The sequence below is a fragment of the Balaenoptera acutorostrata genome, chromosome 7 (genome assembly GCF_949987535.1).
Source record: "Balaenoptera acutorostrata chromosome 7, mBalAcu1.1, whole genome shotgun sequence".
NCBI classification, from domain to species: Eukaryota; Metazoa; Chordata; class Mammalia; order Artiodactyla; family Balaenopteridae; genus Balaenoptera; species Balaenoptera acutorostrata.
The window spans coordinates 71485255-71501821 of NC_080070.1; the positions used below are offsets into that span (position 1 = coordinate 71485255).

The 16567-nt window shown below is 37.2% G+C and overlaps 1 protein-coding gene across 3 annotated transcripts in view; it reads left to right on the forward strand.

Annotated features, from left to right (window-relative positions):
* Nucleotides 1-15459, forward strand: part of BZW2 (basic leucine zipper and W2 domains 2) — a 57075-nt gene extending 41616 nt beyond the window's left edge. For all 3 annotated transcript variants that reach the window (XM_057550294.1, XM_057550292.1, XM_057550291.1), the window contains exons 7-12: nucleotides 275-384; nucleotides 4455-4625; nucleotides 6580-6726; nucleotides 7861-7999; nucleotides 14187-14309; nucleotides 14996-15459. In XM_057550294.1, the coding sequence (XP_057406277.1) occupies nucleotides 275-384; nucleotides 4455-4625; nucleotides 6580-6726; nucleotides 7861-7999; nucleotides 14187-14309; nucleotides 14996-15024 (719 nt within the window). In that variant the 3' untranslated portion in view covers nucleotides 15025-15459. The remainder of the gene's footprint in view (nucleotides 1-274; nucleotides 385-4454; nucleotides 4626-6579; nucleotides 6727-7860; nucleotides 8000-14186; nucleotides 14310-14995) is intronic.
* The last annotated feature ends 1108 nt before the right edge of the window (nucleotides 15460-16567 follow it).

Here is a 16567-nt window from a genome sequence, read left to right on the forward strand (position 1 = left end):
AAAATAAATAAATTTATGGTTATAACAGGTTGGAATTAGGGAGTCCAACTTTGAAAAGTACTTTAACATTTTTCCCCTTTTTATGAAAATATTTTCTTGAGTAATGAATAGTACAGTGCCTAGAGAGCTTTCCATTTTTCCTTTGTACCAAATCAAGTCTTTGAGTTATTTAGTCATTTCAGGATACCTAATGGGAAATGTTGCCTTGTATATCATCACAAGTGGTTTTTGTTATAAAAGGTTTACTCTTTTTTTTTTTTTTTTTTTTTAACAGGCATTGCAGCCTCATTTGCTGTCAAGCTTTTTAAAGCATGGATGGCAGAAAAAGATGCCAACTCTGTTACCTCCTCTTTGAGAAAAGCCAACTTAGACAAGAGGCTACTTGTAAGTTGTCTGGGCAAAGGGTTGTATGTTTCATGCTTCTGCCTTGGCTCTGTCAATTGTGATGTAATACATAACTGAAATGCCCGAGTCTATGTCGAATTGGAACATGGTTCTTTTTATTTCTGTATTATTGGCAGATAGAAACTAATTCCAGTTTAATCTTTGTTGCATAAATAAATGGAATGATAAAATTAAAGAGTCATAGGGAATACAGAGACTTTCAAATTTAGAAGTTTGTTGACATAGTGATAACATTTATCACAATTAACTCTTTTGCAGCTAATAACTATAGAAATTTAAAGTTTTAATATGAAATTTAAAGTCACATCGATCCCACCTAATTAGACATTTGTGATTATCTTGGGTCGTAGTTGAATGACACTGTCCTCAAATACACGTTAGTTTGTTAACAAAATAAAAGGTTAAAGAAGATTCCTTGTTTATACTAAGATTCCTTGGAAATACTTAGATATTTAAGAAAGCTAACAAGTTAATAGTAATTTGAAGCTCCCAGTATCATGATTGCTTGATTATATTTTTACTTCTCTTTGTATTTTTCAAAGAAAATCAAGAAAAATATTTTGTCCTCATAATTTCTATCTGCTCCCTGTAATTTGTTTCTGCCAGAAGCAACAGCTGTGTAGATGACAGAGATTGCTTCAAGTGAAATTGCTTTTACAATTTTAGGACAAAGTCTAAAATTGCAAGACATGCTTGCCATCTTCTCTTTACCTAATTACTTATCTGTTTTCTCTTCCATTGTGTTCTGTGCAAGGATGTTGATTCATGGGATAATTCCAAATCTGGCTCATTGTAAACTCTTGTATTTTCAATGACTTAAAATTCCTTTATCTCTTGAGGTTTACCTAAAATAGCCCTATTTGGGTCTTGGAAGTCTTTAGAATATGATACAGAAGAAAAATTAAGTCTAGATTCTTGTTAATTTCTGCCACTGATAATACTTTTCATTTAACTTATATTTATTAAGTGTCTGCTCTGTGCCAGGCACAGTCCTAGAAGCTGTGGAGCCAGTAGAGACAGGACAGAAAAATTTCCTGCCTTCATGGAACCTACTTTCTAGCAATGAAGGGTATATAGAAGTCACAGAAGACAAGTGAATAGGTTGCTGATGTGGGTGGAAGTTCATATGAAGGAATATATTCTTGTCCCTGAGTCTGTGGATTAGCTGTATCTTGGCAAGGCCCCAGCCCTTTCATTCTCCGTCCCAGGCTGAAGGAGCAGCTCCCATCTGGGCTATTCTGTCCTCATGGCAGAGGACAGGAACACAGGTGACTGAAGGGAGATATTCCGGTGCTTTAAAAGCTCACCTTCTTTCGTCAAAAGAAGTCATTGAGAAGCCTGGCTTGGGGTAGGAAGATTTAGTCCACTCATGGGCTACTTCTCCACTTGTGAAGACAGATACAGCAAGGAAGGTCTTCACTGAATACTTGTTTAAGGGAGAAGCGGGGGTGAATTATTAGGAACAAAGATACAATTACAACTTAACCACAAAAGACTCAGTTATTTCTTAAAGCAGGGTTCCTTAAAGATGCCAATAGGCAGAGCTTGGTTAACTTAATTAGGTTACTTCATTAAAAATTTTTTAATGTATTTCCTTTTTGAAAAACACATATCATTTAACTGTTCTTACTAGGTTTCTTTGTCTACATATGTTTTGAACATGAAAAGTATAGGTAGCAGTTTCTACCAGAAACACCATGAGGACAGGGTGGTTGTGCCTTAGAACCATGCCTGCCTGATATCATGCCCCCCATCACTGGAAAAGGGAACAATGATCAAGACATTGGCTAGTAGCTTTTCTAGGAGCTGAAGATATTGAAAGAAATCAAGCAAGCAACCTGTGCCTTTATGGGGCTTACATTCTATTTCAGGGGGACAGGCAATAAACTAAATAAACAATTAAAATACGTGGTATAATAAAAAGTGAAAAACTAAATAGGGAAGCACTGAGGAGTGTCAGTGTGGTATGAGGAGGCCTCTCTGATAAGGTGACATTTGTGTGAAGAAGCGATCTATTTAGATATCTCCAGGAAGAGTATTCCAGGCGAAGGCAACAGAAAATGCAAAGGCTTTTAGGCATGGCATGTTGTGGACAGCAAGAAAGAGAGAGTATTTAGTAAGAGCAAAACTTTAGGAGATCAGGTCAGAGTCACAGCAGGTCCCCTATCATCTAAGAACTTTGGCTTTTATTCTGAGTAAGATGAGAAGTTTTTTGGAAAAGTCTCTGCAAAACGTGCATAATGTGATTTTGGGGTCTTAATAGGATCTCTCTGGCTGTTGCATTGGGAGCAGATTCAGGAGCAAGGGCAGAAGTAGGGAGACCTTAATCTAGGGATGAGGTGATAGAGGTTTTTACCTGGGTAGGATTTTTCTAACAAATGCAAACTATGTTCCAAGTTAGTAAAAGTCATGATATGATTTATACTGATTTTAGCTCAGTTTAATCAGAATAATAATTTTCAAGATGTTATGTATCATTCATAAGGACTGTGGTTATAGTTCATAAAAATAAATAAAAAACCACTAGTGACATGTGTGATGATGTCTTACTCTTAACTTTCCATCAGAATTTGCAGTCACATTCTCCCTAAATTGAGTATTGAATGCCGGCACGAGTAACAGAGTAATTATTGCCTTTGGGGTCACACAGCTATGTCCTTAAATATTTCTGGCTGCCTAATTTGGGTCAAGCTGCTTAGCCTTGTTGAGACTTAGTTTATTTTTGTAGAAAAATTTCTACTTTTTACAATTATGAGTAAAATGCCCACTACCTCTTGATTCATAGAAGAAACTCAAAATTAAACTAGTTCCCTGCCCCCCCCCCCAAATTTGAAAGGCCTCTTGAATGGTAGAATAAATATCAGTGACAAAATTTCAGTCAGGTATGAAATGTTTGCTTTAACATGAATGTGTGTTTGATAGCTGCTCCCACCAACTCTGTTCTGACATTTTGAAACTGATGACTCAACAAGGCAAATTATGGGATGATGGTACAGAGAATACTGAAATTTGAGTCATGACAGAAGCCATCTGGCTATGTCCCTCTGCTTGGTGGCAAACTCGTTGCAGATCTTTCTTCTGAGATTTTTATTGAAGCCACATAGCCATTGGCCATCTATATACGCAAATCTAACCACCATAAAAGTTTGGATCTATTTTGTAGACTCTGCAGCAGTCTGAAAAATGCGAGAGCTTTGAAAATTGCCTTCCTTTCTTAGTTGGGTGTTGGCGTCACACAGGGTTAGAACATGACTAAGTGTTCCTGAGACTCTGCCGAGCTGTGTAAGGTGAAATGGAAGTGAGGTGAAAATATGAGGGCAGCCATGGTGTGTGCTGCTCTTTTAAAAAATTTCCAACAGAATTATGTAATGAATTGAAGAGATAGTAGGGCGGATTTAGATTAGATCTCGCCATGAACTTAATTTAGAGCCACCATCGTTAAGAGATACAACAAAAATTCCCTTTAGCTCTGAGCTGTTAGTTTAGAATAATAGCAACATTTTCCTTAATGAAATGCTGAATAGAAGCCCTTGAGATGATAATAGTCCATGTTGTTTTCCTCATATTATCTCAGATCATTTCAGCATTACTAAAACTGGCTTTGGTCTGTTAACTCATAGTTAAGGAAACAGTGTGGTTAATGATTTCAGTTTTTTCTGGTCAGTTTAAAATAATCCCAACGTTATTCAGGGTTATCATCTTATTTGTACTTAATTTAGCATATTTAGTTCTGTTTTTGTACATGGTACACTTTGATTAAAGTAAAAGAAAAAGTAAATAGCAGTGCCACATGAGTGAAACTAGTTTATGTAAGTTGCTTAGCATTTTTTATTCTCTTTCTTTGTCAAATTGCCTAATTTTGGAAGGTACCTTAGCAGATGCTCAAGAAATATATCCGAGATTTATTCTTTTGAAAAACTCAATCCTTCTTCTTTTCTTCCAAATATGAGATACTCTAAGTGCTCTCTTAATATGAAAATGTTGTTCTTTTTGCTTGCTGAAATGTGAATGGCATGTTGTATAACAGTTTCTCTTCTTTTCTCTCCCAGGAGCTCTTTCCAGTTAACAGACAGAGCGTGGATCATTTTGCTCAGTACTTCACTGATGCAGGTCTTAAGGAGCTCTCCGACTTCCTCCGAGTCCAGCAGTCCCTGGGCACCAGGAAGGAGCTGCAGAAGGAGCTCCAGGAGCGTCTTTCTCAGGAATGCCCAATCAAGGAGGTGGGGACCGTGGACTGACATCACTGCAAACCCGTTTAGCCAGACGGATGATGTAGCCTGTGCAGCACAAGCTTTACCTCCCTTAAGGAGACCTCCCTTTGTTTATTGCTATGAACTTGAGGCCCTTTTCATACCATTTAAGTGAGCTCGATTTCAAAGTACTGATTCAGACTCCTCCAGGATGTTCCAGAAAATAATGAGTATTTCCACACAAGTGACTTATTTAACCAGGTTGCTGTGGTTGTCAAAATGTTTCATCTGTTGAATAGATTTACTCTCCACTAACAGCATACCTCGATTTATGGTGGTTTTCCCATTTTATTGCAGATTACATAATATGGTTAAGTATTGGGTTAATATATATAGGTTTTAATTTTAAGACAAAAAAGGGGCGATTTTGCATTCATATCATGGATAAAGACCAGTTGGACCAGTGGCTCACTGGATCCCACTCATAATAGTTGCGTATTCACATAACATAAATACTACCTTTTTGGATAGCTATCGTTCATACGGCTATGATTGTATCTTTTTTTTTTTTTTAAAGTCCTGCCTGAAGAAAACTTCCTATTTGAACTTTAAAAACTTTTACATGATAATTCAAAAATTGCATAAAGAGTCCTTTCCTTTTGCCACTTACTCCCAAGTCCCAAATCCTCACTACCCTGCGTGCTCACAGCCTTGCAAGGTACCTTTTGCGGTTTAAGACTGGAGAATTCCAGACCGATGCTGTCCAGCAGGTGGAGTTGTTGGTCCTAAGTCTCATGGCGTTAAGGTCAGCAGTATATTCAGTAATCTTTCTCCAAGCAAACAACTTGAACATGATTTAACATGGGGGAAAAAAAAGCAAACCAAATAACACTGCGATACCTTTAGGTGCAGAGATGTCACCTTTCTTTGCAGCTTTCCCCAGCCCAGCTGGGGGACTAGGACTTCCCAGTTCCTTCTGTTCGCAAAGGCTGCTTAACCCACAGCTGACCCCTCTGTACCCCAGGTCAGCAGGAAAGAAAGCAACGTATTTTCATTAAAAAAAAGGAAGGGAGAAAAATAGCTGTACTACTCACAAAGTAGTACACGTGAGATATATTGATATTATGGTTTTTAATCACTTCTGAGGCCCTCACCTCTATTTGTGATTCTATGCAAAAGGAGAAAGACTTTTCCAAACAAATTTAATATATAAGGTATACTGTTAGGCAGATTTTATTCCATACGATCAGGTTTTAGGATACATTTGCATATTTAAAAGTAATTCTGAAGGGAAAATAGCCTGCTCAGTGTTGCTGCTTTGATATGTATCATATAAAAAAAAAGTCTTTGCACTTTACAGTTTATTTACATGAGGCATGAGGATCATCAAAAGCGATAATTAGGGAAGAGATATGGGAACATATGTATATGTATAACTGATTCACTTTGTTATAAAGCAGAAACTAACATACCATTGTAAAGCAATTATACTCCAATAAAGATGTTAAAAAAAAAAAAAACGATAATTAAAGAATAAATTGCAGAGAATGCCTTTTACAAACCCAAGACATTTTTCAAGAGGTTTAAAGTTAAGGATCAGAAGTAAAAATTCACAGCTCTGTTGCCTCCTTCAAACCCCAGAAAGTCAAGCTGGCTTAAATAATCTTTGCCCTGCTTTACTCAAAGGGGTTCCTGCCTGTAAAAGAATAGCCCCTAAGAAACCACGATTCTCTTTTTTTATTTTCTATTATCCAGCACCTCCTGGCCAGAGATAAGCCTATTACTTTTGGGACTAAAAATAAATCTGCTTTGAGAACAAATCATTGTGTTTTTCCTGCCTCTCGTAACTTGAGAGTATATGCCAGGAGGGGAGGAACTGAGCAGAATATTTGTCTGCCCCTAACCTTCTACTGATTGGGCACAGTGAGAGAGGAACTCCCCATCTGTCTGTTACTCTCTGACTCCTTTTTTTTGTGAAATTTAGGTGGTGCTCTATGTTAAAGAAGAAATGAAGAGGAACGATCTTCCAGAAACAGCAGTGATTGGACTGCTGTGGACCTGTATAATGAACGCTGTGGAATGGAACAAGAAGGAAGAGCTCGTTGCCGAGCAGGCCCTCAAGCATCTGAAGGTACAGGGTCCCAACAGTGCGCAGTCTCGGCTGCAGGCCAACTGCAGCTCTTAACAATGTGATGGATGGGTTCTAATCATAATTCGCCCACACTCAGTCCAAACATGTACTTCCTAGTGTTTTTCTTTTCAAATTTGCCGCTACCTAAAATGTTTCAGATGTAAGAGCTTATGAAATACCTAAGGGTAAGTTCTTAATAAAAACAATGTCAGAAAATCCACAGAATAGTCATGTATTCAATATTTAAAGGGAAATATAGTCTAACTATTGGTTCTCCTTCTACATGACAAAAACTCTTAATGAGTATTTTTTAAGTAAACTACAAGCTGACATTAGAATTTGAAAACTGAGTGGTGGAAGAAATCAACTGATTGTATAAATTGTATATTTTTGTGGGGAGATACATATGTTTTCGCTTTTATTGTCCTCTCCCTATAAAAGTGTCTTAAGACAAGCGGAAGACTTAGAGCCTGCCTTCAGAGTTTACACTTGAATTGGGAAGTCAACAGGTACCTAGTTTAAACTAGGTAGGATGTAAATTCAGATAACTCTCAGTATTTAGGAGGACAGAGCAGTGAGTAGCCTATGCAGGTTAAGTTGACCAGGGAAGGCTCAGAGGTGGAGTTAAGTGTTGAGCTGAGTAGGTCTTAGAGAAAACAATAGCCAAACATCAACAACTGGAAGCCAAGGTCATTTGGGATGAAGGGAACAGTCTGAACAAAACCATAAAGATGACATGTGAGGGGTCTGGGATGTTTGGGAAGGAGACGCCCACTCTTCCAGTGGCAGAGCCACACGTCAGTGGTGGAGGGGTCACAGCAGCCCTGGGAACCTTTGGAACTTAGGAACTCTGTCTTATTTTCACAGGACCCATTAGACAGACATAGTAGCATAGCAGTTATCTTTAACATAGTCAGAATTTCATATTTGGTTTCTTTTAGTGGGTACAGTGAGAGAAATCTGATAAGGTGCAGGGATAAAAAATTCATTCTGATTGGTCACAATATTAGAATAAGATAATCCTCAAAGTGAAGATTTTCTAAGCAAACCTCCAGATTATTGTTATGATTCAAGTGGTGTCGGCCCTGCACCTCCCACGAGAGTAAATGGTTTTACTCCCCACTTCTGTTCCAGCAATACGCTCCACTCCTGGCTGTGTTCAGCTCCCAAGGCCAGTCAGAGCTGATCCTCCTCCAGAAGGTTCAAGAGTACTGTTATGACAACATCCATTTCATGAAAGCCTTTCAGAAGATCGTGGTTCTTTTTTATAAAGGTGTGTATCCATGTCGTCCTGCCACTATGTTTCTATGTTTTGTTGAAGCTTTTTGAGGGACAGAGTAGGGGGTGAGGCAGAGGGGGAAATAGGTTAATGATAGTCTTTGAGTTTTAGTGATGCAGCCATATTATGTAGAGAGAGAAGGTGCAAACACCATAGACATGTGTGGCCTCAGGAACCAGCCTGATTAGGCCCCTGTACACTTGTCACTGGTGGAAATTGCTAGAAGACTGGTGATGAACTAATAATTTTGGTGGGGAGGGATGGTGAAAAAGACTGTAATTACAAAAAATAAGGTCTGTTTTTGAATTGTAAGGATTAGCTATAACAACGATGATTACCAAATGTTTACATATAGTATGTGCATACCTTTTCAGATGCCATAAAGCTGACTTTAAAACTACTGAAATAATTAGCTTTTCACTTTGTATTTTAGTTATTTGGCCCAGCCATTCTCCTGTTTTCCAAGGAAATGGCTATTTTTAGAACTTCACATTTACTGTCTTGTTATTGTATTTATAAGGATTAGGTTGCCATGACAACTGGCACAGCCAGTTTATTAAAAATGAATGCTATTAGGGTTTTTTTTTTTTAACATCTTTAGCTATTAGGGTTTTAACTGATCTCAATCTCTATACCTATAGTATATAAAAAATAATAATCCTGGACTCTTCCTTGGTCTAGGTTTTTGTAGTTTTATGAGGCGGGGGGAAAGGAGCACTTAAAATATGATACGTTTTGAACATTATAAAATGTTTATTAGAAGTTACTGCTATCTTAAATGGCATAACACAGAAAAGGCTAAAGTATAAATTAATACCAACCAAATGTTTCTTTGCTTTTTGATGTGTTCTTAAATTTGTCTATTTTGAATGACAAGTTGGGCATTTGGAATGTAAAAATTTTACGTTACTGATGACTAGCTATTTTTAAAATGTTTAATAGCATTTCACTAAGAGTTTTAATTGGCTATCCAGATTCTTCAAATGCATACATCTTGCCCACAAGGGTTTGGGTGATCTTTTGCTTTCTCAGCACTAAGGTATTTGGCACAATTTTCATATCAGTGGGAGACTGTGATGACTGCCAAGTCCCATTTGAAATTCAGTAATAGGTGTTTTTCTGTGGCCAGATCTGAATTGACCCTCTTGGATGTGGTCATGAGATAGCAATGTCTTAAGTCTAGGTGACCCATCAGAACCAAACCTGCAGGTCCTATGGCCAACCCACCTGTGGTACCCAGTAGCCAAGAAAGAGAAGCAGCCCCACGCAGCCAGTGGCCATTCTGTCCACACCGGCCACAGCTGGCTCCATTTTAAACTGGTAGAGAGGCCTGTGGGATAGGTTTCACATTCGCTTCATGAGTGGTCAATATTTTCCACTACAGAAAAGCAAACTGTTTATAAACTAGCTGCCTAAACACATAATTTCCTTCCTTGTTGTTTAATAGCCAACCCAACCAAACAGTGTCTCTTACCAAATCCTTGTTTTTAACTGAGACGTAGTTGTTTGAGCCTCGTCTGCAGCAATACCTCATTTCATTATTATACTTAATTCAAACAAACAAAAAATAAACTGCTTTTTATCAGTAAAGGCATGTAAGTGGCATATAAACTATCAAAATCCTATTCTTCAAATTTCTCATTTTAACCATTAATGAATGCCAACATCCTTCCCCATTAAACTTTTTATAACAACTACTAACAGCTAGCAAAACTGATTGCTTTGAGTTATTTCCTATTCTTCAGCCCCAAATGCTCAGGAACAGTGACCTGAAATTATAAAATAACCAAGCAGTGGGCACTGAGAAGTAAAAAGAAGAGGCATTAGCTCTTCCTTAGGCCGTTGATTCACTAGGTAGTCAGCTTTTAAATAGATTGTTTCAGTTAGTAAGGTCTGTGGCAAGTATGAGCAGGCCCAAGGGAACACAGGAGGATAAGTGTCAGTAACAGTTTTATTCTGACTCAGTTATTTGGAAATGAAATCAGGAAACTTTTACAAATGGAAACCTAAACTGTATCACTGAAAAGTTAAAACTAAATGTCATTTTCTAGGTAATTTCATAATCTTCCACAAAATTATACATACAGGCTGGTTTTTTTTTAGTATAAAGTAATTGCATTTTTTCTCTTGAGAACATGGAACCCCCAAGGAATGATTGTTCCATACTACTGTTAGGAGAGTTACTGTGTTTACCTTCCTTTTTGAATAGTACTTTTTACTTTGACCTTATTTCATCCAACAAACACTTGTGCACCTGGAGACATATATTTCATTTGTTTTTATGAGGATTTGGGTGCTCTTGTTGTGTATTTCATATGCCTACGAAGGCTTGAGGACAGCATGTATTAAAGCACTCCTTTCCCAGGGCTCGTGTGCATGTGACTCACCTGGAGAGCTTGTTAAAACAGATTCCCCAGGGATCCTGATTCAGTGGGTACAGCATTGGGCCCGCAAATTTGCCTTTTAACAAATTTCCAGGTGTTGCTGTGACTGTTCATCTGGGACCACTGGTCTAAAGGGTATCGGATGCCATAAGTGACAAATCCCATGAACTGTGGTAACATGGTTACGATTATACTTATCATTAATTCCATACACACATATACATTTTACAAATATCAGATAGTGTCTTGTTTGTTTCTTTTATCTAGTGATGTGGATCCGTTGACATTTTGCTTTCAAGCAGGTCTTCAAAAATGTAATGGAAATCATTTCTTCTTTCCCATTTTAAGTCTCTATTACATACACCCACCTTACTGTATTTCCAGAACTTGAGGATAACAGAAACATGAGGGTATGATTCCTCACGTCCCCTTTGAAAACCTAATTACTTAAATGAATGATATTATTAAAAGATTTTTAGATGTTTTATATAAAAAACAGTGGAATTAAATGAATAAACTTTAAATAATAATGCTTTTCGGCAATGAAAGGAGAAAGTGGTGATTGGTCACTTAGTGAAGATTTACTTTTTGTACTAAAATCTAGATTTTTATATTTCTAAGGCAGTAGGAAAAATAGTAAATCCATCACTACTTTTTAAATATCACATTATTCACTTTCTAAAATAATTTTCTTTCTTCCTGAAGCTAAGTACCATAGTCTCAGCATGTAGGTCTGAAAAATATATAACTACCTTCTCAAGTACCATTGGTATCTCTATCATGGCTTTTATTGTTTGCAGATATTTCTTAGGTTAAATTCTGTTCCTCACGCACATTTTTCTAAAAGAAGTTTCTTATTCTTGTTCTAAAAAAAGGTTATTTGCCTTCTCACCATATAGTGCCAGCTTTCTTAAAGTAAATTATTTTTGACTTGTGTCCCTATGTGACACTGCTAATAAAAAGTACTGAATTTTCTAAGTTCCAAGTGACACAGTTTTCAACTTAAATATTTAAATAACTAACGTTACCTAAAACTTTGCAGTTCTCAAACCACTTTTACAATATTGTCTCTTTGACCCTCATGAAAACCCAAATTTTGAATTATAACGCTACACATTGAGACATATTTAGTTTTTCTCATCGAGTTCATCGATTTGTACATTATACATTTATTGAATGCAAACTAGATGGCAAGTCTTATGTTATTAAATGCTGGGAATGAGATGATGAACAAAATAGTCCTTGACTTCCTAGATTTCAGAGTGTAGAAGAAAATCAAGAATCATAATCACCCTGTCAGTGGCTAAAATAAGGCTCATACAGATAGAGGCTGATGAGGAGTGAAAGGATGATAGAGGAGGGGCCCCTAGCTCAGAGCTGAAGCTAACTTGGAGAAAGAAAAAGGAAACCTCTCAAGGGACACAAGTATTTCACCAGAGATGATGAAGAAGTTGGCCACATCGAGGGGAGAGAAGTGTACTGTAACGTGAGGGGGCTCTGTGCAATTGTAGAATGTCTTCCTTTCTTGCTGTACTTTTACTGATCCTCCGTATTCCTAGTATGCATTTTGGGAGATCCCAACACTTTGTCATCTTCATCTCCCAGTTATAATGAACTCCTCTCCCTACTTTTCCTTAGTGGGAAAAAAAAGTTCTCTCTCTTCTTCATTTGTCAAGGAGTTCCTTCCTTTTTAGATTAGACTTTTCCCTACACAAAAGTTGACTTTCTTTTTGGTGTTCGTGCTTTGCCTCAAAGTTGCCCTGTGTGGGTGCTTATGTCCCTTCTTTATTATTTATTCCCCTGGGACTAGAAATTTGGTCTTGCAGCAGGTGTTTATTACTAAATTAGGTTCTTCTAAGAACTCAGCTCTGCACAGTTTGTCTGATTTTCAGTGGATGAGACATCCTATAAGTTTTACCGGTCATGTATTGTCCTTTTCACAAGCACAGTCACTGACAAGGATTCTAGTAGTTGCATGGCCTCTTTCGGCCTCTGTGGGGCAATAAAACTCTCAACCTTCAGAGAATGAGCTCTCAACCTTCAGAAGGAAAACCTGAGACAAAGAGTATCGCTAAACTACACTCTCTGTTGCCTTTCCAACCTGTACATTGTGTCATAACATGATTCATTAAGGCGAGGAGAAAAAAGAAATTTCTCTTTACATGTTTAATTCTATGTTTTGTTTTATAACATTAACAATAGCAGTTATATAGTACATGCATATAATTTATAAAACAAAAGATACACATATGTTATGTGTACACACAGAATTGTCTTACTGATAGGGGAGCATGATCAAAACAGTTTGGAAATTATTGGTCTAAATCACAGGCATTTTAAAGACATCATAAAAACAAATTATATAAACGGGACTTTAAAAATCCATGTTTGAGCTAATTAGCATTCCTGAAAGATTTCTGCAAAGCCATCTTACCCAGTAACAGGTCACTTCCTTGAGCTATAAGGCATCTGCTCCTCAGTGCTATGGAAACTGGACTTTGATGGCAAGAGGTAGGAGAATCCTTTCATCATTGTGAGTGGGGAGTGTGAAGCTGGAAGCACAAGAAACTAAAAGACTAGAAGCTAAGAGTAATTCCTTAGGGCTCCTGATTATAATTTTTATGTCTAGTCCTTATATATGAATAAATCCAGACTTCCTTCTTCCTTTGCAAAATGTAGTGTATTTAATGACCAAAATAAAAAATAAAACAAACTTTATATTTTCAAAAACCAATCATGTGCATTTTTAGTCAATTTGACCCCTTCAATTGAATCCAAGAGCCAATTATTAATTTTAAGAAAACAAAGTTTTTGTTATGAAAAGATCACTGATGTTTTGAATGAAACCAGTATCAAATCATTTCTCTTGTTTTCATAAGTTAAAGGTATATTTTAACTGCAAAAACATCATTAGAATGATTTATCAGCATTTGCAATGGATTGGGCAGGCGTTGGGGACAATAATAAAACCTTTTTATCTGTTTTCCATCTCATTTCCCACACCAAAATCCCAAAAGATAACCTATTAGAACATTGGCAAAGTCTGTAGGCTATTTTTTTCATATTCCCCTTTCTATTCTTAACATTAAATACTCTAAATTAATGGTAACTTGAGGGTATCAAGGTATATTTGTGGAATTTAGAGTTCTAGGTAATAGTTAATAGATAACACTTTTTGTTTCTCTCCTAACAGTGTACAAGGAAAACATTACTCATGTGATTTAGATATTGTGCTGTGGGAAAGTAAATTTAGGACTTAGCGATAGAGTAATGTAGAACTTTGGATTATGTGTGTATTGGTCCCATGGTACACCCAGGAAGCTCATCATTATATTTAATTATTAACATTATTATTGCATCCTGTCTACATTTTTTTCATTTGCTTTTTTTTCCTCCTAAAGTAAATCCCCTTAAAAGACCAGTCATTTGTGGTTGCTGCTTAATCAAGATGTGTTTGCAGTTGGTGGCAGGACACAGAGTGTTCTGAAATGCTAGAATTGCTGATTCATTGGCAAAATTACAAAATAACCTAGTTTCCTACCAGCAAATTAGCACTGTGAGATTTTCAGGTCCCAGTCCCATCACCATCACTACCCTAACTACTAAAATACATAGGGCACTGCGCTGTATGGAAATAAGCTTGGTTCTTGTCTTCTGATAAGTTTCAATACGAATTTCTTTTATAAAAGAGCTTTAATATTTGAAGTGATTGCTTTCTATTAAACTGTAAGACATGAAGTTGCTTTAAAACATGACATGTATGTGGTAACTTTGAAACCTTTGATTTGAAATTGCAGCTGATGTGCTGAGTGAAGAAGCGATATTGAAATGGTACAAAGAAGCACATGTTGCCAAAGGCAAAAGTGTTTTTCTTGACCAGATGAAGAAATTTGTTGAGTGGTTACAAAACGCAGAAGAAGGTATGATTCCATTTAACAATTCGGGTGACCATTTAGCAAATCCTTTCTCACTATAATTCAAAATAGCTCCCCCCTCCACAGACTTTTCTTGCCTTCCTAAAACTAAAGTTCTGAGGTGTGTTCCATATCAGACATTTTGTCCACCTCTTAGCCTTCCTTTCTGAATCAAGGCAATGAAAATTTCTGCAAGATATACAAAACAAAACCAAAACCTCTTAAATTATCCCTAATTTAAGGGACAAAGAGGAAGAAATAATCAGCAGCTGTGAAAGGAAAAAAAATACATTTGGCTTAATCACATTTATGGGATTATATCGATTTTTATAGCACCTTTACCAGTTGACTGGTGTTTAAAATGGCAATACAAGTTGGAAGAACAATAATGATGAGACATAATCCAACTCAAGCATGAAAAAGTTGCAGATCCAGAAAAATATAAATAGTTTTAGTCACCAATAATATTTCTGAGCACGTTGCATTTTTAGAAAGGTAATTTCGTTTAAAAGCAAAAAGGAGCAAAAGTTTGCTGCCTGCCCTCATATATGACTCTCTTACCTAGTAAATGGATGCCTAGGCAAAAATGTCTTTTTTAGTGGGGGAGGGAGATAGAGTAGAAAGTCTTTCATGACCTTATTTAAAGGTGTCTCAGAAGAAATGACCTGACTTTTCTCTTTCGTCTCTCCTAGAATCTGAATCTGAAGGTGAAGAAAATTAGACGGCTCAAGAAGCACAATACCTAGGTCACCACACAACACTCTTACTGGGAATGCTGAACCATTTGAGAAGAGAAACTTGGCTTCTGTTTTCACAAAGGAAAAAAAAAAAAATAGGATAGGCTTCCCTTGTGCAGAGGGGGAAATGGTTTTTGTTTTTGTTTTGTTTTTAAATGGAGCCCTGAGGCATCAGCTATTATACTTGGGACTCTACCTCTCACTCACTATATGCTAACTTAAAGCCATTCAGCAGGGAGTCCAGCAGGTGTCTGAAATTAAATACTCCACAGACCCCTCTTTTTTAGCTGTATTTTTCAGGTACTGTGTGGTGAATGCCCCACTGGTGTCTATTACAGGGCCGCTTTGGTAGTTGTGTATCTGCTCGTGTATGTGATTTGACAAACCAGTTTTTTAAAATAAATGGCTTTTTAAAAATCTGGGCTTATATTTTCAGAGCTTTTATTTCTTTACTGTCCTGACTTCTTACACAGATGACATTTCAGTGTTAGGCTTTTTTTTCCCATCCAAAATGCTGAATTGTTCTTGTCTATGGAAACCCTTCTGTTCCTTTTATCATCATAACTAATGCACTTCACTTATCTTTGTAGTGAAATAGAAATCAACCCCAAAATACAGGCACATAGCAGTAATATCAGGAAGTGATATTAATAATAATTATTATTATCTATATACGAGAATGTCATTTTCATTACACAGGAAATAATAAGGACAGACTAACTGCAGCCAAGAATGACTAGAAGTCATAGGATAAAGAACTTTAAAAGTATTAACTCGGGCTTCCCTGGTGGCGCAGTGGTTGAGAATCTGCCTGCCAATGCAGGGGACACGGGTTCGAGCCCTGGTCTGGGAAGATCCCACATGCCACGGAGCAACTGGGCCCGTGAGCCACAACTACTTAGCCTGCGCGTCTGGAGCCTGTGCTCCGCAACAAGAGAGGCCACGATGGTGAGAGGCCCGCGCACCGCGATGAAGAGTGGCCCCCGCTTGCCGCAACTGGAGAAAGCCCTCGCACAGAAACGAAGACCCAACACAGCCAAAAATAAAAATTAATTAATTAATTAAAAAAAAAAAAAGAGTCTTACTTTAAAAAAAAAAAGTATTAACTCCTCTACCCCAATATGGTACACTGCCCTGGAGATGAAAACCACATGGTACTCAACAAAGACAATTCTAGAATGCATTGCCTTTATAGCATAGTCCCTTGAGAGAAAAGCAGGAAACCGAAGGGAGGGGTATCTGATTTCTTCCAGTCCCTCGGTTCATGGCAAGCCTCCATCATCTACCTACCCTTCCACCTATCTAAAAATTAGAACTATGAAGTTAAATGGTAAGTTAAATGGTAGTCACGTTACAGAGTGCCTATTTAATGTGTTTATTTGAAGTGAAAAAAATGAATAATTTTCATTGAAAAAGTTGGCAAACTAATTTGACAAGTGCTGACTGCCAATTAGGATGTGTGACAGGCACACCCTGTAAATCAAGTTCAATCTTCATCTCCGATGTTTTGACGAATATACTTAAAGA